General features: G+C 41.8%; 1 protein-coding gene across 3 annotated transcripts; it reads right to left on the reverse strand.

Moving 5' to 3' along the window:
• Positions 1 to 1,918: 1,918 nt before the first annotated feature.
• On the reverse strand, positions 1,919 to 20,251 carry HTATIP2 (HIV-1 Tat interactive protein 2). Of its 3 annotated transcripts, none has more exons than XM_015114635.3 (6): positions 20,216 to 20,251; positions 19,537 to 19,732; positions 17,798 to 17,905; positions 8,597 to 8,734; positions 3,459 to 3,520; positions 1,919 to 2,718 (listed from the first exon to the last, which is right to left on the reverse strand). In XM_015114635.3, the coding sequence occupies exons 2-6, from the start codon at positions 19,729 to 19,731 to the stop codon at positions 2,493 to 2,495; spliced, it is 729 nt and encodes a 242-aa protein (XP_014970121.1). In that variant the 5' UTR covers position 19,732; positions 20,216 to 20,251; the 3' UTR covers positions 1,919 to 2,492. The 3 variants fall into 3 exon arrangements, with proteins under 3 accessions (XP_014970121.1, XP_014970122.1, XP_001093563.3); XM_015114636.3 differs by having other exon boundaries at positions 20,168 to 20,251; XM_001093563.5 differs by having other exon boundaries at positions 20,057 to 20,251.
• Positions 20,252 to 24,875: the final 4,624 nt, after the last annotated feature.

Below are 24,875 nucleotides of genomic sequence, written 5' to 3' on the forward strand. Positions count from 1 at the left end.
TAATGCTAAATGCACTTCTAAATGTACTTCTCTCCCTTAATTGTAAATTCCTAGAAGACAGAATCCATTAAATACTAGTTTTTGTTTTTGTTTTTGTTTTCGTTTTTCTTTGAGACAGAGTCTTGCTCGGTCGCCCAGGCTGGAGTGCAAAGGTGCGATCCTGTCCCACTGCAACCTCCACCTCCCAGGTTCAAGCGATTCTCCTGCCTCAGCCTCCTGAGTAGCTGGGATTACAGGTGCTCATCACCATGCCTGGCTAATTTTTATATTTTTAGTAGTGACAGGGTTTCAGCATGTTGGTCAGGCTGGTCTTGAACTCCTGACCTCAAGTGATCCACCTCAGCTTCCCAAAGTCCTGAAATTAGAGGCGTGATCCACTGCGCCCAGCCCAAATATTAATTTTGAAGTTTTCTTACAATCTAGGACATTGCCAGAATAGCTGCTGGCTGTCTTGAGTTGGAGTCATTGCTCATGGATGCATCCCCAGTGCCTATGTGTTCAGTGGCACATAGGAGGCACTGAATAAGCATTTGCTGAATGAATTAATGAATTCAACACTTTTGATTACCTGGTCCCATCCAACTTTTCCCTTCATCCTTCCAACATAAATTTTTTCTGTGTCACATTTGGTGGAAAACTTCCTGAATCCCTTAGTACTAAATGGAACACCCAGTCCATTCAGTGCTGTCAATAAAACAAGTTAACACCCATTGTGGAGGAGCGATTGGGCCAGAGTCTTGTTCCTTAGTTCGTTATCTCACCACAATGCAGAGCTCGAGAGAGGGCTGCTTTTCTCTCTACTCCAAAGGTGAACACAGACCCTTCCTCATTATCCCACATCACTACTGAGACCAGAATAACATGTTCAATGAAATCTGCTCGAAGGTTTTTGAGTAAGGAAATAATATAAGGAGAATAACTTAAAATAGGTCACCGGATTTAGCTGCTTTCGGAGCCCAGAGGCCTCAAAATATCCTCAGCTCATGCTTTCTCCCCACCAAAACAACACACTTGGGCTCTTCCAAGTTCGGCTCCCAGGGAACCCCACCTGGCAGGAGGAAGATATTTCATTTCCTTCTAAAGTTCACATTTCAAGATTCCACCCTGCCCTAAAATATGCCTCTTTTTTGGGTGACTGGCATTGGGAATGTCTACTCCCTTCTAAGGATATACACCACAAATTAAAGGGAATGGCCTTTATCCTCCAGTGTATACTGAAGCTTGAAATGTACTTGGCATACAGTGGGCCTTGGAAAAATTGACTGAATCACTCGAATCACTTTGCTTCCCTGGTGCAGATGTTACGTTACACTAACATCTTTCGTTCCATGATGGAAATCAGCAATGTGTGCGCCTCTTGGCTTTGACCCTTCCTTCTGCATCTTCCTTTGCCTTAATTTTTAAAGTGCAGCAGCATGAGCGCACTTTAAAGTTTGGTGGCATAGAATTTTACTGGCTATGTGAACATTTAGTGATTAATCACTGGAACAAAGGAGAAACCCAAATATTTCAATTTTGTTCATCCACAACACGTAGTAACCATGAACTGGAACTACCTGGAAATACACAGGAACAGAGTGCTCTTGCAGGGTGCTTAAAAACACCATCTATGGAATCTGTGGGATTGGGTTAGAATCCTGACTCTACCATTTCTTTGCTTCAGTTCTTCAGCTTTGGACTCTTGAGCAAGGCACTTAACCACAGTAATCTCATTTCCCCATCTAAGATATGAAGATCATGATAGTATCACTTTATAAGGATGGTTTATAAGGGGTTTAAATCACAGATAATACATGTAAAGACTAGTACTTAGCAAGCATTTGGTAAATATTAGCTGCTGTTATATCACCCCACAGGCTGAAATGCTGCATATTACCACTACTACATGGGCATTTTCAAGCAATCTAAGAGGCACCCAGGAGTTGTCAATTTATCTTTATTCCTTTATTTAATCCTCCCCATGTATTATATAAGCTTAGGTATATAATTTCTATTACATAAAGAAGTAGTAAAGGCACAATGTTTACTTACACAATTACATGTAGTGAATTAGCACTTTTGTAACTCAGAGACGTGAATGTCAACAATTTTAGAGCAGAGCTCATTTGCATGGTCACAAGGTTTTCCCGGCTGCTGTGACTCTGCAGACAAGCATTTCAAAGCAGGCCCCCCAACCAGTGGCATCAGAACCAGTGGCATCAGGGGCAGTATAAACAAAGAAAATTACAGATTATTCTGCCCACACCCCAGAAATTTTGATTCAAGTTTGAGATACGGCTAACATCTTTATTTTTCCAAAGCTCGCTGAGGATCTATATGTATAACCAGGCTCTGAACCACTGATTCAGAGCACCATCATTTCTTGATTGGAATGGATGCCTGAGGATAGTAAAACAACAAAGCTAAAATATGCGGACTTTTTTTAGACCCTGAAATTACTGATTTGGTGATGGGTGTTAAGACTGACAATAAAAACCATTTCTCCTGTGTGGTCATGGCTTGAGAGAGCCATGTGCTTTCCCCAGGTCATGGATGGCCTTGTTCTCCAGCAGTTCCATCTGCTTGTCGCTTGGTCTCACCACATTGTTCAGCATTGCTCTAACCACAGTCACCAAGGGCACAGATTGCCCACTAGCCCAAGATTCTGGTAAGGAGCCAAAGAACTTTCTAACCAACCATTCACCTGGGCGAGACTCTTGCCTATCACATAACAGAACTCTAAAATAAAAATAAAAAAAAAAAGAAAGAAAAGCAGAGGAAGAGGTGGTAAATTGCACTGAGACCACAGTGGGCATTATGGACCAAACTATATCCCCTCAAAATTCTAATGTTGAAGCCCTAACCCCCAATGTGTCTCTATTTGAAGATAAGGCACTAAGGGAAGTAATTAAGGTTAAATGAGGTCTTAAGGATGGAACAGGACTAGTGTGATGGGACTGGGGTCCTCATAAGAGGAAGAGACATCAGAGGTCTCTCTCTCTGCATACATAAAGAAGAAAGGCCATGTGAGGACACTGCCAGAAGGTGGGCTGTCTGCCAGCCAGGAAAAGAGGCCTCACCAGACACCAACCCTGACGGCACCTTGATCTTGGACTTCCAATCTTCAGACTGTGTGAAAATACATTTCTGTTGTTTAAGCCACCCAACCTGTGTGGTATCCTGTTATAGCAACCCGAGCAGACTAATAGAGTAGATTTAATGTTTTATTTGGTGCATGAAGAGGATTTAAGAAGGCAGCAAATGCTGTCTAGGAAGTTCTGGACTATTCTGGAGCAGGCCCCAACATCTACCCTTTCTTTCTAAGCAAAAAGGTGTGTCCTTCAGAGAAGCAATACACCTCTAGCCAATGTCTTTCATATCTTAGATATTTCAGTTGTCAGCCTTTCCAAATGAAAAATTAGCATCTAGGGATTAACCTACAGTGGCATACTCTCATTCAGTATAAATACTATACTTACCCAGGCCTAAATACAGAGTAACGATCAAATTTTAATTCTTCAATCTTGGCTTCCACTTCTCCCTATTAAGAAAAACCACATTTTTAATATTTAATCAAGACCAGCTCACCTGTGTGAAGTTTAAGACTAATTTGTGGTTTTGAAGGTAATCTGCTTTTGCAGGTCTCAATACTCAAAATATCCTTATCTAGAATTTTAGGTTCCAAGGAGTCTGGGAAATTAAGGAAGAGATCATTTAATCCTGATATGTAGTCTTGCATTTAAAAGATCCACTAAATGAGTGAATGGCTGTATAGTCAATCCTCTCACTTTATTAATATTAAAACAGATTCAGAAAGGGTAAGTAATATGTTAGTACAACCATAAAAGAATATCCTCTCTTTAGTCCAGAATTCATGTTGCATGCTGGCAGACACTAACCTTTTTTTGGTTTATAGGTAGTTCCAGTGGGTCAGAAAACCATAGACCCACTATATTACTCACTTCTTAAACCCCACAAAATTTCAAGACAGATTATATCTAGATGATGCTTTAAACCTAATTTGTTAAATAAAGCATGCATTTTCATGGCAGGCATCTCTGGAAACAAAGTGCCTGAGGAGCTCAGCCCACAGGCACTTCCAAAGGCCTGTGAACTACCACACAGTCATGCATGCCTCCTTCTTGGCCTATGTGTACCACCTAACTGGCACTTAACCTGTCTCATCGCAGACGTTTAAGTAGCTGTTTTTAAATATCTTTTTCTTTTTTTTTTTAATTTTTAAATTAATTAATTAATTAATTAATGTATTTATTTTGTGATGGAGTCTCACCATGTTGCCCAGGCTGGAGTGCAAGGGTGTGATCTCGTCTCACTGCAACCTCCACCTCCCTTGTTCAAGCGATTCTCCTGCCTCAGCCTCCTGAGTAGCTGGGATTACAGGCATCCACCATTATGCCTGGCTAATTTTTGTATTTTTAGTAGTGATGGGGTTTCACCATGTTGGCCAGGCTGGTCTCGAACTCCAGACCTCAAGTGATCCACCCGCCTAAGCCTCCCAAAGTGCTGGAATTACAGGCGTAAGCCACCGCGCTTGGCCATTCTTTTTTTTTAATAGGTGGTTTTTAGTATATACACAGAACTGTGCAACCTTCATCACAATCTAAGTTTTAAAATATTTCATCACCCTGAAAAGAAATCCCATATCATTAGCAGTCACTCCCCATACCCTATTCTCTGGGGACCTAGTCGACCACTAGTCTACCTTCTATCTCCATGGATTTGCCTATTCTGGGCATTTCATATAAATGGAATCATGTAAGTTATGGCCTTTTGTGACTGTTTCCTCACACTTAGCATAATATTTTCAAGGTTCACCCATGTTGTAGTGTGTATCATTTCTTTTTATAGCTGAATAATATTCTATTGCATGAATATATCTCATTTTATTCATCTATTCATCAGTCGATGGCCATCTAGGTTGTTCCCATTCTTTGGCCATTGTAAATAATGCTGCTATGAACAGTCATACTCATACACAAGTTTTTATGTGGACACACATTTCTTAGCTTTTTAAAAGATTTGTTTTGTCTCTATTAGCAATGTGCCTAAAAGAGATACCATAGCAGGCTGAGACTGCTATCCTTAGAAAGGCCTGTTGCAAGGTTGGCCCCTGGCTTGTGCTTGTAAACTTGGATTTTGGGTGTGTTTCCACCATTCCCTATCTGATAAGGGTAATGTACTATGCCTAAACTGTCTGTACAAACAATGTGGTTTATCCTGAAAACTTGCCTTTCTTCTGGAGGGCTGCAATTTTGCTAGGCCAATGTGCCTATGTAACTGGCTCCCATAAAAACCCTGCATTCCTAGGTTCAGATGAGTTTCTCTGGCAGAAAACATTCATCGCTGGAGAAATTAAGCACATCCTGTGCAAGCTGTATGGGGAGGCCTCTTGGAAGCTTGTACCTCCTTTCCTCCAGACTTCACCCTACACACCTTTTCCCTTTGCAGATTTTGCTCTATATCCTTTCAATGAGATAAGTTTTAGCTGCGTGTATGACTATATCCTGAGTCCTGTGAAACTTTCTAGTGAATTACCAAACTTGGTGGTGTCTTTGGGACTCTCCCAGTATAAGCAGATTACAAACTCCTTGAGGTCAAGGATGATACCCAATAATAAAATGTCACATGTCTGGAAAGTGTACCTTCACCCTGAACAGATGAGGAAACCAAAGCTTATCAACCCTGAGAACAGAGGACATGAAACCCATCCAGTACTCTGGGCTCCACATCCTGACACGTCTCCCCACAGCACCAGCAGAGTGCCCATAAAGCACATGATTGATCCAGGCCCCCAGAGCTGGCCCACCATGAATGAATGCAATGGAAACGTCATTGAGTAGAATAAATGTTCCTAAAGAATAAAGGAGTTTCTAAAATTGGGTGGGAGCGGGAAGTTCATACACACATGGAGACTGAGAAAATAAGCAATAAATACTAGGAATGTTATACACAGTAGTTGAAGGATTATTTCGGAAAGATAATCTTTCCAAATTGTAAAAGCAATTACATATTGTTCAGCGTCATTCTGGGCCGGATCATTTGGTTGTCATTTCTGCCCTTTATTAATCTAATTCATAATCCCAGACTGCAGGTAATACAGGCCAATTGCAGAGAAATCAGAAGTGTCTTTCTGTTGTATTGGCCTTAATATTTGCTGAGGCTCTGTCATGGTCCAATCTCTGCTGGGTCCCTTTTGCACGTATTAGTGACAAAGGCTATTCATTACATAATGGCTAGCGGCATAGGCCTTGGAATCATACAGCCTCAGTTCAAACTCTAGCTTTGCCGCTTAACAGCTGGTGTTCTTTTTGTTGTTATTTTTGTTTTGTTTTGTTTTTGAGACAGAGTCTCACTCTGTCCCCATGCTGGAGTGCAGTGATGTGATCTCGGTTCACTGCAGCTTCTGCCTCCTGGGTTCACGCAATTCTCCTGCCTCAGCCTCCCGAGTAGCTGGGATTAAAGGCGTACGCCACTGTGCCCGTTAATTTTTGTATTTTTAGTACAGACAGGGTTTTGCCATGTTTCCCAGACTGGTTTCAAACTCTCAGCCTCAAGTGATCTTCCCATTTCGGCCTCCCAAAGTGTTGGAATTACAGGCGTGAGCCACCATGCCCAGTCAACAGCTGGTGGTCTTAATATCACAGTACCTGTTTCCACACAAATGCACATAAAAGCCCTCAGAACACTGCCTGGATCATTTAATGTTAGCTATTTTTTTAAAAATCTGGTTAAATCATTATTATAACCCAATGAGTCAGTAGTAATGCCTTTATCTTTAACAACGAGGAAATATCTTACGTATATTTTCTTTTCTAAAAGGTATAAATGTTGATCTTGCTAATGAGAGCAAAAATCCTATTTGGTAACCTTTCTCAGAACCCACATGTATCAGTATTTTGAAAAACAAGTTGGGCCTGGTGCCTCATGCCTGTAGTCCCAGCTACTCGGGAGGTTTAGACTGGAGATCGCTTGAACCCAGGAATTTGAGGTTGTAGTGATCTGTGACCATGCCACTGAACTTCAACCTGGGTGACAGAGCAAGACTGATTCTAAAAAAAAGAAAACCAGACTTTTTTCCTTTTAAGAATTGTTCTAAACTCTGACAATTAAGTGGAAACTTTTCCATTCTTCATGTAATTTCATTGGTGGCTCACTGATCTTCATCTGGTTCAAAATACTATTTTAGGATAGGTGAGATATGGCTCAGCTATTAGCCATGTGAAAAAAATCTGGAAATTTTTATTATTACAGGCTGATCATGGGCCAACAACATAATAAGGATGTTTGGTAAAATAGTAACAATCTTATATCTTATTTTTAAAAACACATAGTGTCCAGAGCGTGAATAGTACTCCCACTGTAGTTCCAGTATAATATCACTGCAAAGTTCACCCTCAGCAAAGTGATGCAGTCATGAAGGAGCTAGACACAGGAACCTATAAAGAATGGTGCAAGGACTTAAAGGTGTGATGCCTGGGAAACATACGATTAAGGAGGCCATAATCTCCAAACGTCTTAAAAACTACAATGCAAAAGAAAGACTGGACTTGTTTTGGTTATTTTAAAAGGCAGAACTGATAACAATTAGCATTTACATAGCAATAAATTTCACTTCAAGGTATAGACTTTTGGGCAAGTAGATCTGACCCAAAATAGAAAAAGTTGGCTAATAAGATAGTAATCTCTGTAGTGCTGGAGATATTTAAGCAGAAGCGAGAGGAACTTCTGTAAAGGGACTTCACATAGGAAAAGTCTATGACTGAATGACCTCTGTGGCTCTGCCGCTTAAACTGTGGGCACCTGAGGTGCACTGGAGGCACACAAAGACAAAGCCATGCCTATCTTCCAGCAGCATCAATTTAACTCAAAGGTAGGTTAATAGAAATCTTTTAAATTAAAATAAACAGGGATATGTATAGCACTAAGAATAGCAAAATGTGCATAAATTTTTAAAAGAGAAAACGTAAGACTTTTAAGAAAGTTGAGGCCAGACGCAGTGGCTCCCGCCTATAATCCCAGCACTTTGGGAGGCTGAGATGGGTAGATTGCTTGAACTTAAGACCAGCCTGGGCAACATGGCGAAACCCCATCTCTACCAAAAATACAAAAATTAGCCAAGCAGGTGGCTCATGCCTGTAGTCCCAGCTACTTGGGGGGAAAGAGGCTGCAGTGAGCCAAGATCATGCCACTGCACTCCAGTCTTGTAACTAGAATACTGCTTCAGGATAGATGTCTCCAAATCTCTAGACAAATAAAAGCTCTTCTTTCCTCTCAATCATTGGAGAAACTGACAGAAAAGTTTAAGAATCACTGCCTCCAAGTCTCTTCCAATGCTAAGTTGCCATGCTGACAGTCAAGGCTGGAGACACCATATCTCATTCCATTTATTGCTGGATAATTAATAGAGAGGAAGACATTGGAAATTATTTTTCAAATCATTCCTGTTTACTAAATATATTCCTGCAGTCCCATAGCCATACAAATGCATAATGTGATGTATTGATGTTTTTTGTATTATATAATATTTTATATTCTTTAGTACTGCCAAATAGGTAGGCTTCTCCAAAGTGTATGAAAGACAGAAACTTGCACAAACCTTAACTTGTAGATATAAAAAATTGCTTGATTTATCAGCTCCTTTAGAGGATACCAAGTTGAAATGTTTGCACCCTCCAGCTTTTGCCAGCTCTGCAGACTTCAGCACATAATCTCGGTCAACACGAACAAATCCCTCCTAAAGGGGAAAAGAACATGAGTTATTTCCAAAAAGCAGCAAGTTCATCTTCAAGATTACTACTTGGCTTGGGTAGCAGGCTGGGAGGCCTGGAGGGATAGAGATCTAAATAAAATGTGTCCAAGCAATACATGAAAGTCAGGCTTAGACCCTGGGAAAGGCTCCAGGTCTGGTCCTCCGGATAGACATACCAGCTTTAGCAGCAAGGCTGGACTGCAATAAGGAAACAAGGACAATGACACTGAAACATAGACACCAAACAAATCTGCAAAGAACAAAGGAAACAATAAGGTCAGGCTGATAAACTACTTTTAAGCCAGACATTTTTTTTTTTTGTCTTAATAACTTTACAACTTTACACTCCTGTCTGTTTTCTGTGTCAATCTAATGTGGTAGGGTCTCCGACTATGGGTGAGGACACTCCCCAGGCAATAAGAAAACAAAGTCTATTTAATTCCCAATTTTCATGTATGCTTTACAATGTACCTCACATATTAGTAAGGTATGCATCCTCAAATTTTTTTATTAATGGGTCTCTGATCAAAAATGTTTGGAGACACCCAATCTAGCTAGATTCAGTCCAGTGAGAGCAGTGGCTGAGTCTTTTTTCTTAATTCATCTCTCAGCATCAGCACATGTCCAGCATATGGTAGATGCTCTAAAAATGAATGAACAAAAATCCAATGAAAGCAGAGAAAAGGTAAATCCGGTCAGAAAAAAACAGAACTAAGTGGCAATAAAAGGGGAAGGGAAGAGAATGACACAAATAACAAAATATAGACTCACTTCCAGGGCCTAACTGAAAAACATGCACCTTTACCCAGAAAAGGGAATTCCATGGAGTCACAGTCTCTTGAGACCACTATAAATTCTGGCATCTTCAAACCCAAGACAGCTAAAGAGAAGTCTAAAGTCTGTTGAAGCTGAACTTCACAGGTAGTCACAATTACAGAATGAGGTCTTAGAGTAGTAGGAATTCCAAATCTGAAGACTGGACTACTGCCCCAGTGATTGATTGACTGATTGATTGATTGATTGAGACAGAGTCTTGCTCTGTCGCCCAGGCTGGAGGGCAGTGGCGTGAGCTCCACTCACCACAACCTCTGCCTCCTGAGTTCAAGCAATTCTCCTGCTTCAGCTTCCCAAGTAGCTGGGATTATAGACACACGCCAGTGTGTCTGGCTAATTTTTGTATTTTAGTAGAAATAGGGTTTCATTGCATTAGACAGGCTGGTCTTGAACTCCTGACCTCAGATGATCCGCCTGCCTCGGCCTTCCAAGGTGCTGGGATTATAGGTGTGAGCCACCACGCCCGGCCTGATTTCTTTTTTAATTAAAAATTTGCTCCGCAGTAGTTACTGATTCTAAATGTCGTATTTGGTAGGGCGATGTGTATCTTTCATAGAATGTTAAAAGGTACCTTAGGAAATATCACATCCAGTCCCTTCATGATGTAGAGGGGAACCAAGGTCCAGTGGGCGGGTGAACTGCTAGCTGGGAAGTGGGAGAGCTGAGAGCAGACTGCAGATTCCGGACTCTGAGCAGTGCTCTTTTCACTGTACCCATGTTCCTTTTCATCACCTACTCTCTTGCTGATGAAAATGACTAATCCGTAATTATGGTAGGCAGAATAATGGTCCCTCAGATATGCGCACGTCCTAATCTTTGTGAATACGTAAGGTTACATGACAAGGGGGAATTCCATCGCAAATGGTATTTAGGCAGAAGCAAGATGAATCTTGCTAAAACAACAACAACAACAACAACAAAACTGAATTTATTTCACTAGTCAACTGTGTAATTTTGTTGTAATGAACCCATTATTAAAATCAGAGTTCTAGTGAACTGGCATGAGGGGTAGAAATAGATGTGGAAGAGAAATTCAGTGTTTTAGAAATTCAGTGTTTAGAATTAGGGTGCTAATCAGCTGACCTTGAAACAGAGAGATTAGTCTGAATTATCCACGTGGGCCCAATGTAATCACAAGGGCCCTTAAAAGTAAAAGAGCGAGGCAGAAGAGGACGTTGGAGTGATGCAACGTAAGAAGGGCTTGGCTACCACGTTGCTGGCCTTGAGGATGGGTAGGGGACCACAGGCCAAGGAATGGGGGGCAGCCTCTAGAAGCTGAAAAAGGTATGGAAATAGTTTCTCTCCTACAGCCTCCCAGAAAGGAATGCAGCTCTGTCAACACCTTGATTTTATCTCAGGGAAACCCATGTCAGACTTCTAAGATGATAAATTTGTATTGTCTTAGGCTGCTAAATTTGAGGAATTTACTAAAGCAGCAATAAGAAACTAATATAGACTTCAATTTTAAAACAATAGGCCCATGCAGATTTTTTAACTTTGCATGGAAGTGTATCATAAAAGTAAACATAAGTATAGAGCTCAACAAATTTTCATTAACTGAACATGCTCTGCCACCAGTTCCCAGATCAAGAAATAGAACATTACCATTACTATAAAAGCCTTCCTCATCCTCCTTTCCCATCACTCACAAGTATATTTTTAACTATATCCACCACCTGGAGGACAGTGTTATTTTTCTGCCTTACTTTTTCTACCTTAGTTTATGGGTAAACTAGTTTATGGGTAAGTAAACTTACCTCTTTACTCACGAGTCATCACCATCTCCTTTTGTATACTTTTTGTTGTATACTTTGACATTCACTCCTAAACAACAGACTTGCCAAGCTGTCTATATACAGACTCAAATTCATGCTGTTGCTTTTAAAATCAGTGTAAAGCAAACTAATTTTAATACTCAGCACATCCTAAGAGAGGTGATTACCCTCAGAGCCATCTCCAAATTGAGACTTTAGATGTGCTGAAAGTGTGCCAAGAGAAACAGCCCAAAACTACATAGAAAGATGCTAAAACACTAAATTTTTCTTCCACATCTGTTTCTTCCCCTCATGCCAGTTCACCAGAACTCTGATTTTAATGACAGGTTAGTTATTCACAACATAATGACACAGTTGACTAGTGAAATAAATTCAGTTTTTTTGTTGTTGTTGTTGTTTTAGCAAGATTGATTGGAGGGATTATTATAGTCGTCTGTTAAAATACTTTTTCTTTCATCCGTCTCTTTAAAAATAAGGGAAAGATTCAGCCAATCACAAGTCTCCCGACCGACGCTGTCTCTCTCACTTAATCCAGAGCCAGTAAAAGGATAATTTGATTAAACTGAGACCCTAATTTATTTGGCTTTAGTTCTGGATCAACCTCTCCTTAATAGAGTGCTGTCGTCTCCAATTGTTTGATGAAAATTAAAGTGACATAAATACCATGGGACTTTTTCAATCTGATTAGTCAGCTAAGGCACATCAATACTACCCCAGCCATCAGACTCTGGCGTCCTTCCTTTCACCCGCCTCGCTAACAACGGACAACCGCTCCTTGAAGGACGAGCACCCACGCTGCTGCAGAGACCCCCACACTTAGCCCATCATCCCCGCTCAATGGGGCCTGTTGACAAGATGCCCATACCTTTCTCCATTGCTGTTCTCTGGACAAAGCTAAATATTGTTTTATTAGCAATCAATGGCTGTTAATCCAAAACGATTTCACAAATCCTCTGAGCCTTCAAGCTGATTATAAATACGCGTTTTTCCAAGCACACTAAATTTTGAATTTCACTTCCGTCACCCTGATGGCGTGGCCTTTTAGCTGGTGAATGAAACTCAAAAGCAAAAGGGTCAACAGCTTTCAAAGACTTAAAAATCAAACTGAAGCGTGGGTCCTGATGACTGACTAGGAGGTATCACACACCAGTTTTCTCTGGAGTGAGGAAGATTCTATTTACAGATGAAAGAAGCGATCTCTAAAAATCTTATTCATGCCCTTTGTTGTTTTCCAATAGCTTGATTTAAAAAACAACAGAAAAAATAACTAAAACAAGCTACTTCATATCTCAGAAACACAATTTTTAGAAAAATTGTACTTAGTTTCCCTAACCATGTGGACAGATGTCTCTTCTGAGAGTATTAAATCCATATGTCATTCTGTCTTTATGATTCCATAGCCAGTGTGTCCTGCTCTAAGCTAGGAATCCGAGTCCCTTCTAGAAAAAGGAATTAATTAAATAAGTTGCCACTATAAAGTCCTTTCCCAGCACCCTCTCAAAAAGAATAAACACAGTATACTACACTCAGTAGAGATATCCTCATACGCTCCACAACATCAAAGGCAACAAATTCTCCAACGACTCTTAAGTCTTACTAAAATCCAAAGCTACTAAGTATTTCTTCTTTACCAGTGCCTAAAAACTAAAAACAACACTCTGGCTTCAGAACAACTCATCCTAACAAGGTATAGTATTTCAGTGCTGACTGACAGGACAAGTGAGCACACTTAAACGACTTAAGAAGGTCATGGGGCCAGGCACGATGGTCTGTGGTCCCAGCAACTCACCAGGCTGAGGCAGGAAGATCGCTTGATCCCAGGAATTTGAGTCTAGCCTTGGCAACACAGTGAGACCCTGTCTCTAAAAAATTAATTCATTTACTAAAAAAGTAAATCATGGGGATCTTTTTCTGAGAAGGGTGGGTCTATCATTCTGTAAAGGTCCCACTCAGCCATATTTCTGCTTCAGGTTCTTTCTCCTTCACTCCCTTTTCAATCCAACCCTGTAAATTAGATCAGAAAACAAAGATGCTGACAAACACTAAATGGTATAATCTGAGGCACCTTTTGTTTGTGTCCTGGCGTCTCTATATTTGATGTTCAATGGTAGGAGAAAGATCTTGGTTAGAGAAGGACCTCTGGATAAATAAAATCAAGCAGATAGTGAGGATTCCTGGGTCAATCTATATGTTCTTGAAAAAGTTTTCCAATTGGGGCATTCTTTCTTCTGTGTTTCATAGAGTCAAAGAATTTTGCAGGCCGGGTGCAGTGGCTCATGGTAATCCCAGCACCTTGGGAGGCCGAGGCAAGCAGATCACTTGAACCCAGGAGTTCAAGACCACCCTGGGTGGGAAGCATGGCAAAACCCTGTCTCTACAGAAAAAAAAAAATGCAAAAATTAGCCAGTCATGGTGGCGCGTGCCTATGGTCCCAGCTGCTTTGGAGGCTGAGGTGGGAGGATTGCTTGAGCTGGGTAGGTCGAGGCTGCAGTGACCGAAATCGCACTGCTGCAGTGAGCTGAAATCATACAACTGCACTCCAGCCTGGGTGATGGAATGAGACTCTGTCTCAAAAAAAAAGGAAAAATGTTTAAGAATTTTGTAGTAGGAAAGTGGGTTCACTGGTCACCTCCCTCTGACAGACAAGGAGGCAGTGGCCTCCAAAAGCTAACCAGCAAACTCCAGACTCCATAGCTACTTGGCATCCAAACAGGGCCTATGATCTAGGTCCCTTGAACCAGCTAGGACCTCGTCACTTCACAAGCCCCCTCCTAGACATCAAATAAAACAACAGAGATTAGAACAAGGGTGGGCAAACTTTTCCTGTAAGGGATCAGACAGTAACTATTTTTAGCTTTGCAGGCCTCTGTTGCAACTATATAGCTCTGCCATTATATTAATAGCACAAAAGCAGCCACAGAGAATACATAAAGTAAGGAGCATGGCTGTGTCCCAACACTACTTTATGTATAAAGGCTAAAATTTGAAGTTTTTATATTTTCACATGGTATGACATTATTCTTTTGAATTTTTTAACCATTTAAAAATATAAAGATATTCTTAGCTTACAGGCTGTACAAAAACAGGTGGCAGGCTGTATTTGGCCCACAGACTGTAGTGCAAACCTCTGAATTAGAAGAGCAGATCATTCGAATCAGAAGCCATGAGATTCTAATGAGATGGGCCATGAGATGCCTAATAAATGTCCCAGTAACCACATTAATCACATTAATGACATCATCCACTCAACAGAAAACAGGAACTTGGACTTCTGGAGCCTGCTACTACCAGGTGAAGAGACAAATGAAAAGGTGAAACCACATCGAACCACCTTGAATTCACTAATCAAATCCTTCTTTTGATACAAATAAGGGGAAATGAACTATTCTCACTGGCATCTGTAAGTTTTTATGCTTCACTCCAGGATAATACAGATCTGGTTTTCAAAGACTATTTCAATCTTCACTAGCAAACAAGTTACTCAGTAAAGCAAGATGAAGGTTGTCTAGGACCACAGTACCCAGAAAACCAGCAAGTGAGGAGAATTAATACACCCCACTGCTTCTTGAAAGCAGGTTCAACAAGAAGGACAGGGTTGACTGCATCAGGATCTCCCAAGGAGCCTGCTAAAAAGACAGATTCCAAGCTTCCAAATTCAGAGATTCTAATCCAGTAGATCTGGATCAGGGCCAAGTCAGGGAGCCAGTACATTGATTGAACAACTATGTTCTGTTAATATGAAAAGGAAAATTAGCATCTACCCAGCTACTGCTAAAGGAAATAGTCTTCCAAACAGCTGAAGAAAGGTAATAGACCTTTTCCTAGACCCAGTGTCAATAGAAACCTGAGTAGACTGAATTTTGTGAGTTGGATTATATCCCCCCAAAATGCATATGTTGAACTCCTAACCCCCAGTACCTCAGAATATGACCTTATTTGGAAATAAGTTCGTTGCAGATGTAATTAGTTGAGATCATACTAAATAGGGTGGTCCCTAATCCAGTATGGCTAGTGTTCTTATAAAAAGGAGAAATGTGGACATAGACACAGGTATTCAGGGAAAACACCACGTAAACAGACACAAAGAGAAGGCTACCAGCTACAAGACAAGGAGAGAGCCTTGAAACTCAAGGGCTCAGCCTCAGAGCACTGACCAGCCTGCTGAGACCTGGATCTCAGACTTCTAGCCTCCAGAACTGTGAGACAATATATTTCTGTTGTTTAAGCTACTTGGGTTATGGCAACCCTAGCAAACTAATACACTGAACATCACAGGGAAATAAGCCACCTACTCAGAGGATCTCAATACTGAGACAAAAACGCTGAATTTCTTGAAGTTTCTCTGCTGGAAACCCATATATTGCTAAGGCAATATATGGGGTTCCAGTTACAAAATCCCTAGTGAAGCGCACTAGGTTTGCTACTAGCTTTGTAGTACTTATACAATAAACCACCCAGCAAACTCTTTTCTACAAAAAGAGCTGCTGACCCAGAACACCAGCTGGGATGAGCTTGGAAATCTACAACCCCCACTTAAAACGCTATCATTACTTAGCCACTTACGAACTGTCACCTCTTTCATATTGGCTAAAGTTATCACAGCCTCCCAACTTTATATTGTACTAGTCCAAATTGTTTTTTTTTAAAGCCCCCCAAAACAAAAACAAAACACTTTTCTGGTATAAGTGCCAGCTCGTTTTCCACCACTAACCTCTTAAATCATTTAAGTCCTAATTCATTTCTAAGCTAGGTGAATAATCTAGGCTCATTAGTCTATTCTCGCTTACTAGTTAATTACTTTTATCTTTCCAAATTGATTTTAAAGGAGAACAAAAGGTATTGAATAGCCTGAGAGGTGGAGAACCAACCCCATTAAAACAGAAAATTCTGGATAGTAAAGACACACAATTCCTCTGATTAAAATTGCATTACCCAGTCTGAACACAGAAATCAGTTTAGACTTTTCCCTGGCACACCCTATAATGAAATTTGCCTTATGTCATGAAAATCAACACTTCTGTGCCTAATGCAGCATTTTGTTTTGCTGACTCACCACCAAAACCAGGTTGGCATTTGAGACAAACCTGCAGTGTCCTGGAACAAAAGTTTTTCAATGCTTTTGGAGGGCACACCGCTTGTGACTGTGCCTGGGACAGAAAAGACTGCACCCACTGTTAAGCAGGAACATGACCCTTTCTAGGAGAGATAATGTGCCATTTCCTGGGAAAGTCAAACTTCTCTGTAATCCATAGTTCCCATCACAGAGCTCAAATCCCAGCCATGTTCCAGGATAGATATGCAGAACTGCAGAAGATATGGAAATACATCTCGATTGAAAGCACACATAGAATTACTCTTTGCATCACAAGGAGGCCCAGAGAAATACATCTGAATCTAACTACTTAGTTGGTATAAATGAATAGTTCTTCACTATATGCTCCCTTAATGATTCAGGTGAAAGCGCCTGGTTTATAAACCTAAGGAGAGTTCCCACGGCAGAGTCATAGTCATATATATATATATTTTTTTGTTTTGTTTTTGTTTTTTCTGGGATTACAGGCATGAACCACTGCACCTGGGCTAACCGACTTTATTTATTTATTTACTTTTTTCACTTCTATTTTATTTATGTATTTATTAATATGTATTTTTAAATTTTACTTTAAGTTCTGGGATACATATGCAGAATGTGCAAGTTTGTTCAGCTCCAGCATGTAAATTCTGCCAGAAGCATAAACTATAGTCAAAGTATAAATTAAATAAGATGTACCTGCATTAACATTTGCCCAGAATCCATGTAGTCAGCTCTGACTTCTAACCATGCAGTAAACTATAACTTCTGGACAGGAGCTGACTCAATTTAGAACACCATTAAAAAGAAAATAAAATGTGTGTTAAAAGAGTTTTGCGTCAGTAAAGACTGAATCATCACTGGGGTTGAATCATCGCTGAAGGCTGAATCATCGCTGGAGGCTGGTTGAATCGTGCCTGTGTTCTGATGTTCTATTCCAGAAGTTTAAAGCTTGACATGAAAATAGGTTGGAGCAAATCACTCAAGTGAGAGAGAACATTTCAAATTTAAAACATTTGGTAATGGGAAAAAAAGCTGATTGTTAACAGCATAAACCAATTAGTTTTACTCAGACATCATGGTTTCCCTTAGTCAGGGGATGTAGTGATAGCGATATTCACAATAGGCAAAATCATGTAAATATTTACAATGTCTCCAGCACTGGGGCCTGAACTCAAGGATTACTCTGAAAGATGAACTTATCAGTATTATGAAAAGGATAGCAAGGTTAGTGCAGCATATAGAATCTTAATAAGGGTTTATTCACATTTAAGCATTGCAACAGGCACAAAGAAGAAGAGCGAGCAAGAAAAGAATCCTTGATATCACTGGCCAGCAAAAAGGGAAAAGAGCATATGCCTTCCTTACCGCGCCGGCTTTCGCTCTGGTGGTACCCAGGCAACAGAATCCAACATCATGACCTTGAAAGGCAGAAGCGTAGTCCTCCAGCTTTTCAAAGTCCACCACTTCTTGGTTCTAGGCAAGGACACAGTTGTATGTAGTTTCGTGTTATTTAAACAACAGACCAAAAATCCCCCTAGATTTAAAGACTAAGTTACAGAACATTACTGATAGGCCTGTCCACTTAATATCAAATTTTACAAATTCCTTTTCTCCAACCAAAAAGCCATCAGCCTCAATTGAAAATCAACAACACACACATATGTCCACAGTCTCTATAAGAGGACTAGGGGTGATCCAGATTTCTGAAGTCAGGTTCGATTATAATCTCTCTCTGGAAAAATAAAAGAACTGTGTGTAGCTTTCCAGCAAGGAGACCACTGAGGTATGATGTGAGGGGAAGAGATGGCGTTTGGCATCTTAAAGAAGACCTACTTGCAAATCTTGGGCTTGCTACACACTAGGCATGCAATTGTGGGCAAGTTATTCATCAGACACTACAGCTTTTTTTTTTTTTTTCCCCCCAGCTGTAAAATGGGGGTGATAATCTTTCCTTCAATCCAATCCATGAACCATCTGCATTATAATTAGTCAGGGAGTGCTTGACAAAAAGGCATATTCCTACATCCCACACCAATAGCTCTGAATCAGAATGTGCACTTTTAACAAGCACCCACCTTAATTCTCATGCACACAGAAGTTTAAGAACCTCCATCTAACCTTAGAAGTTTGCTGTATAACTTTAAAAAGAAAGCATGATAAATTCCTGTCATGCAGGAATTCAGATAAAATGTTGGTTTCCATCCTTACCGTCAACTCTGAAAAGAATTTTTCTGGCACTGCCTATGACACTAAAGAAAAATAGGGTTTCATTGTAATCCCAGCACTTTGGGAGGCCGAGGCGGGCGGATGACGAGGTCAGGAGATCAAGACCATCCTGGCTAACACGGTGAAACCCCGTCTCTACTAAAAATACAAAAAAAAAAAAAAAAATTAGCCGGGTGTGGTGGTGGGTGCCTGTAGTCCCAGCTACTTGGGAGGCTGAGGCAGGAGAATCGCTTGAACCTAGGAGGCTGAGCTTGCGGTGAGCCGAGATCGCGCCACTGCACTCCAGCCTGGGCGACAGAGTGAGACTCTGTCTCAAAAAAAAAAAAAAAAAAGGTTTAACTTAGAGTGAAGGGAATATTCGATTTACAGACACTAGTCTGGGAAGTCAGGCAGGGCCAATTCTTGTAAGTGAATAATCCACCTTTCACTGCCATAGACCTTTCTCACTCTGCAAAGCAGTTTCAGAATCCCTGACAATATTATTGTGAAGTGCGCAGGTTGACAAAATCAGCAAAGTGGCTGAGAAAATTCTCAAGGTCACCAGGGCTGCCTCTAGAAGCCAGCTTGTATGACCCTGAAAACAGTGCTCATCTGTCTCACCAGCCTCACCCCCATTACAACTCAGATCCAGCTTTATAGAGTTGCAGATGGAAAGGGCTTTGCCCAAGAACACACAATGAGCGGGAGGGAGGCACACCTGGGCTACAATCCAGGAGTCGGACTTCTGGGAGGGACCCTCACAGACCAATCTTGGCCAAGGTTTGATGGCCTCTCACTACCCCCACTACTGGCAGGGCAGTATTTAGCCTTTAGGCGTGAAATATGTTCACCTCGCAGAATCACTGGGGGTCCGTTTGAGCCCCAGCTCAAATACCCACCACATTTTTATATGCTTCCTCGTTGAAGGTGAGCTTCCTCCGGCCAATGAGCGTGACTTTGGAAAATAGGCCCTGCTCCAGGATTTCCTTTAAGAGCGCTCTGCCGGTTTCTCCGCTGGCGCCCAAAATAAAGACGGATTTATTCTGCATCCTGAAGTCTTCTCGAAGCTTCGACAGTGCTTCTGTTTCGGCCATGCTGAGGAAATAACATCGACAGGTGCCGATCTTAGGGTGTCAGGGGACTGCCCGTCTTTACCCCAAGGAACAAGGGCTGTTTATCTGCTCGGGAAGAGGATATTGTTCTCCGCAGTCCAGGCCCTGGGGAAAGCGCTGACTCACGTGCGGGGCGCGGCTCCCAGGCCATCCCCCGTACCTGAGCCAGCAGACCCATCGGAAGGGGCCCGAGCTGGAGGGTGAGCCCAGGTGCCACAAGCTGCTGGCACCACTGGGCATCCCCCACGGTATCCCTGGCCCGGCCAGGAGACCGGACCAAGCTCGGTCCCATACGCGGAGGGGTTACCTGGGGCCAGCCCCCGGCCCCGGCTCCTCACGACGCAGCAGGAGCAGGGCGGCCACCAGAGCAGCCGCCGCCGCGCTCAGCGCCGCAGGCCCGGCCATCAGAGCATCCCACCTTCCCTTGTCGGCCCGGGGCGTTGGAGGCGATGGAGCCAGTGCCTACCCGGCTTGGTCTTCCGGGTGGCCTCGCGGCGACGCTGCCTCGCCCCGCCCATAGGGGCGGGACCTGGGGACAAACTCCCTGCAGCTTCACAGGCGCGGGGAAGGTGACTCTGAGAGCACGTGCGCGGAGCCGCGACCCTTCCTGAGTCAGGAATCTGCAAGGACCCTCTCCCCGCGATTTCCCTCACCTGCTGCGCTCAGCTAATAGACTTGCCAGACTTGATCTTCAATGGCCCCCAAACTGGAATGTCAATTGTATATTGGCTATCATCTCAAATTCACCGTGTCAAAAACTTAACCCTGCCCACCCAACCACCCCAAACAGGAATAAAACAAACCTATTCCTAGCCTCTCTTGTGTGTCACCATCCCTACATACACATACACACACATACGCACACATACACACACCTCCTTCTGCCCTGTCAAGTCAGAAATCAGACTATCTCTTTTGATTCCTTTTTTTTCCTAGCCTTTCCACACTACAGACTCATCAAGTCCTGTTATCCCATCTGCCTTACAAATATTTCTCCCATGTAATTCAAGCTCTCATCATATCTCCCCAGTATAACTGGTCTCCCTGCCCAGGTCCTGGCCTAATTCCGTCTTCTAGATGGTGGAACCCGGGTGACCTTCCACACCTGTGATTCAGGCTTCCTAAACCAGATCAGTGGTTTGGAACACAGCTATCTACACTCGGCCTGTCCTGGATCTTGGAAGTCCTGAACAGAGGTTAGAATGACAAGCAGAAATCTGAATAATTTCAGATTGTTCAGGTTGTGCTGGGAACATTGGTCATTTGGGGCCCCATCTCCCATCTAGAAGACAATGAAACACATTTCCTCTTCCATCTCCATGGGAGTTTTTATATGTAGGCTTTGCTTAGGCTCAGCCAACCAGAGGCTCACACATAGGTTTTCAGTTTTCGAGGAGTAAATGAAAAGATGCAGTGAAGGCCTGAGATATATGTTGGTTTGTTGGGGCAGGGGTACAGGATTATGGCATCATATGATCCACCTGCCATCTGATGGTCTGATCTTGTCTTAAATTCCTGCCTTAATTCCTGTCTGTTTTCAGAGACTGTTGTGAACACAGTACTTCTGTTACTCTTCTGATACATTCCTGTGCTGTGTAAGCTTACCAGATATATTCTGTTATTGGCAATAAAAAAGCTTGATTGATACAGAGCAGTGTGGTTCATTCCCCACTGGCCTGTCACAGCGCCTGGACTCTTCCCTTTGAGTTCCTAAAGCTTTTCTACAAGAATGCAATGTTAAACCTTGTCAGCAAACACTGTCCTAGTAATTCATTTATCAAATCTGTCACAGAAATTATTCATTGTACCCTACTGTCTATTCTTCCCCTTTTGTTTAAAATTGTGGCATAATTAATATACATTAAAATGTACAGATCCTAAAGGTTCTGTTCCACGATTTTAGAAGATTGTATATACACCTAAATAACCACCACCAAAAATAAGATATAGAGCATGTCTGCCATCCCTGAAAGTGCCTTCATTCCCTTCTTGACAATCTCTCCCCTCTCCAGAGGCAATCACTTTCTGGTCACTATCAACATAGTTTTGCCTGTTGTCGAATTCTATTTAAGAGTACAGCATGTACTCTTTCATGTCTCAGGTGTTTGGCTTAACACATGTTTTAATATTTATTCTTGTTTGTAGGGCTGCATTATGATTTCTGTGGGCCCTAAGCACTTCATGAGCCCCTTCATTTTATGCACACACACTATTTATATAATCAAAAATTATGTCTTATGACTATGTTGCTATAAAGATGAACATGACAATGTCTTCCACCTCAAACATTTTCTTCTACCTAAAAGTTTATTTTCACAGGCCCCAGAACTGTGCCTACTATGCCAAATGAGTAAATCAGCCCTGGTTGTTTCATGTATCAGGAATTCATTCCTTTTTATTGCTGAGTAGCCTTCCAGTATTCCAGTATGAATATCCCACAACATGTTTAAACATTATTCTGTTGATGGACATTTGGTTTGTTTCTACTTTTTGGCTAATTACGAATAAGGTTTCTATGAACATTATTGGACCAGTCTTTCTTCAGTAACATGTTTTCCTTACTCTTGGACATACACACACACACACACACACACATATATATACACACACATATATACATATATACACACACATACACACACCCCATATACACATATGTAATGTATATACATATGTGTACATATACATAATATATACATATGTATATATACATATACATATGTGGATATGTACATATATATATACACGTGTGTGTGTATGTACACAACAGAGCAAGATAGAATCTTGCTCTGTTGCCCAGGCTGGAGTGCAATGGCACGATCTTGGCTCACCACAACCTCCACCTTCTGGGTTCAAACTTTTCTCTTGCCTCAGCCTCCTGAATAGCTGGGATTACAGGCACACACCAACATGCCTGGTTAATTTTGTATTTTTAGTAGAGTTGGGGTTTTGCCATGTTGGCCAGGCTAGTCTTGGACTCCTGATTTCAGGTGATCCGCCCACCTTGGCTTCCCAAAGTACTGGGATCACAGGCATGAGCCACCATGCCCAGCTACTTATGGACATATGTTTTTATTACTTTTCAGTAGATACCTAGGAGAAGAGTGATCAAAGAATTCTGTAAGATAGATGTACCATTTTACATTATATTTTCACCCACTTGGTATCATCAGTCTTTTAGTTTTGACCAGGGTCAAATAGCTCCTTATCTCTCATCTCTCTTTCTCTCTTTCTTTGTCACCCAGGCTGGAGTACAGTGGCACTATCATGCCTTGACCTCCTGGGCTCAAGTGATCCTCCTGCCTCAGACTCCTGAGTAGCCGGGACCACATGTGTGCACCACCATGCCCAACTAATTTTTAAAAATTTTCTGTAGAGACAAGATCTCTTCATGTTGGTCAGGCAGGTCTTGAATTCCTAGCTTCAAGCCATGCTCCTGCCTCGGCCTCCCGAAGTACTGTGGTTATAGGTATGAGCCATCATGCCCATCCTTGCCTTTCTTTTAGCAATATGGTCCATAGGTTTATTAGAACATGTGGCTGCCCATTCAGATTTTATATTTCCTGGTATCACTTGCAAGCTAGCATGAGCACGTGACAGTGATATAGCCAATGAGAAGCAAGCAGAGGTAATATGTGCAAATTTGAATCACATCTTTATAAGGAAGTTACCTTCTTTCCCTTCACTTTCCCTTTCCCCCTTTCCTTAGGCCAGAATGTGAATGTACTGGTGAACCAGCTCTGACCATGAGTAGAAAGACACTCTCTAGAGGATAGCGGGGCAAGGTGTCCTTGGATGACTTTCATAGAACAGAGCTGCCTACCCACCCTGGACTGCCTGCACGCCTCTGGGCAGTGAGAGAAAAATAAACTTCTGTCATGTTGAAGCCACTGTAATTTTGTTACAGCAGCTTAGCCAGCGTTTTGCCTAATGTAAGATTCTTTTAGTCAATCTTGTCAATGGATATTTACTGATTATCTAATGCGAGCCAGATACTGTGCTAGGTACTATAGATTTTTCCAAGATGAATCAGGCACACCAGCTAAACTCACTCTCATCTTGAAGGCAAGTCATAAATACTTGGGAAGCTAAATAAAGTTCAGCAACATTATAAAACATCCCCCAAACTTTCATAGAGTAGCACGTGCTGAATGCCAAATGAGCATACAGAAATAGAAGGAAACTCAGAAAAAAACAAGTCCATGCCTTTCCTTCTCTGACAGCTGGAACCTTCTCATGCAGGTGCTGAGATAATGTGACAAGACCTACCCTCCTAGAGCAACTGGACCACAAAAATTCAGGGCAAAGGGGAAGGGGAAAGCATAGGGAAAGAGGGAAAGGGGACATAAGGAAACGGAGGTAGCATGGAAAGATCCTTGGCCAGAGACCTGCCTGCCACATTCAGGTTTGCCTTTCATGAAGTCTCTTCATATATCTTGGCCTCCATTTCCCTATCTGTAAGATGGGAACTGTTTCATTACATTCACTTTGCTCCAAGGAACAGACTGACTCACATTAACTTGAGTAAAGATGGTGAATATTGTAAGGCTACACATCATGTATAAGAGAGACAGAATCTCAGAGAAATCTCAAAACAGGATCTGCTGCAGGATGGGGCCTTATGGAGACTGGAACTGTATTTAGGTCAGATTTAGAGTCCTCAGGATCAGAGATCCATGCATCTTCACTTCAGAGCTATATTTTTAGTTACACTTTCATTAAGACTGTTTCATGTGTTTGAAGCCCCAAACTCAAAATGTTTTGAGGAAAACAAAACAAAACAAAAAAAAAAAAAAAAAAAAAAAAAAGTAAATGTCCTGGCTCGTGTAACTAAAGAATCAATGTATATAATAGTCTTGGACGTGACCAGAATCAGCCAGTCAGCCAGTGGGGCCAGGACCCAGTCCCTCTCCCAACCATGGTTCTACTTTCCTTCATGTGAGTCTTACTCTGAGACCCTGCAAAGACGACCCAAAGCCTGTACTCTTGCTCCTACTCTTCACTGTCTAAACTCAACCAGAAGCTAGAGGGAACTTATACTGTGCAGACCAGGTTTCTTCAGGACATACAGTAAGGTGGAGAAATGGGGAGAATGGATGATTGAAGCTATCAAGTACATCCTCCTA

This window comes from Macaca mulatta, chromosome 14, assembly GCF_049350105.2.
Source record: "Macaca mulatta isolate MMU2019108-1 chromosome 14, T2T-MMU8v2.0, whole genome shotgun sequence".
Lineage (NCBI taxonomy): Eukaryota > Metazoa > Chordata > Mammalia > Primates > Cercopithecidae > Macaca > Macaca mulatta.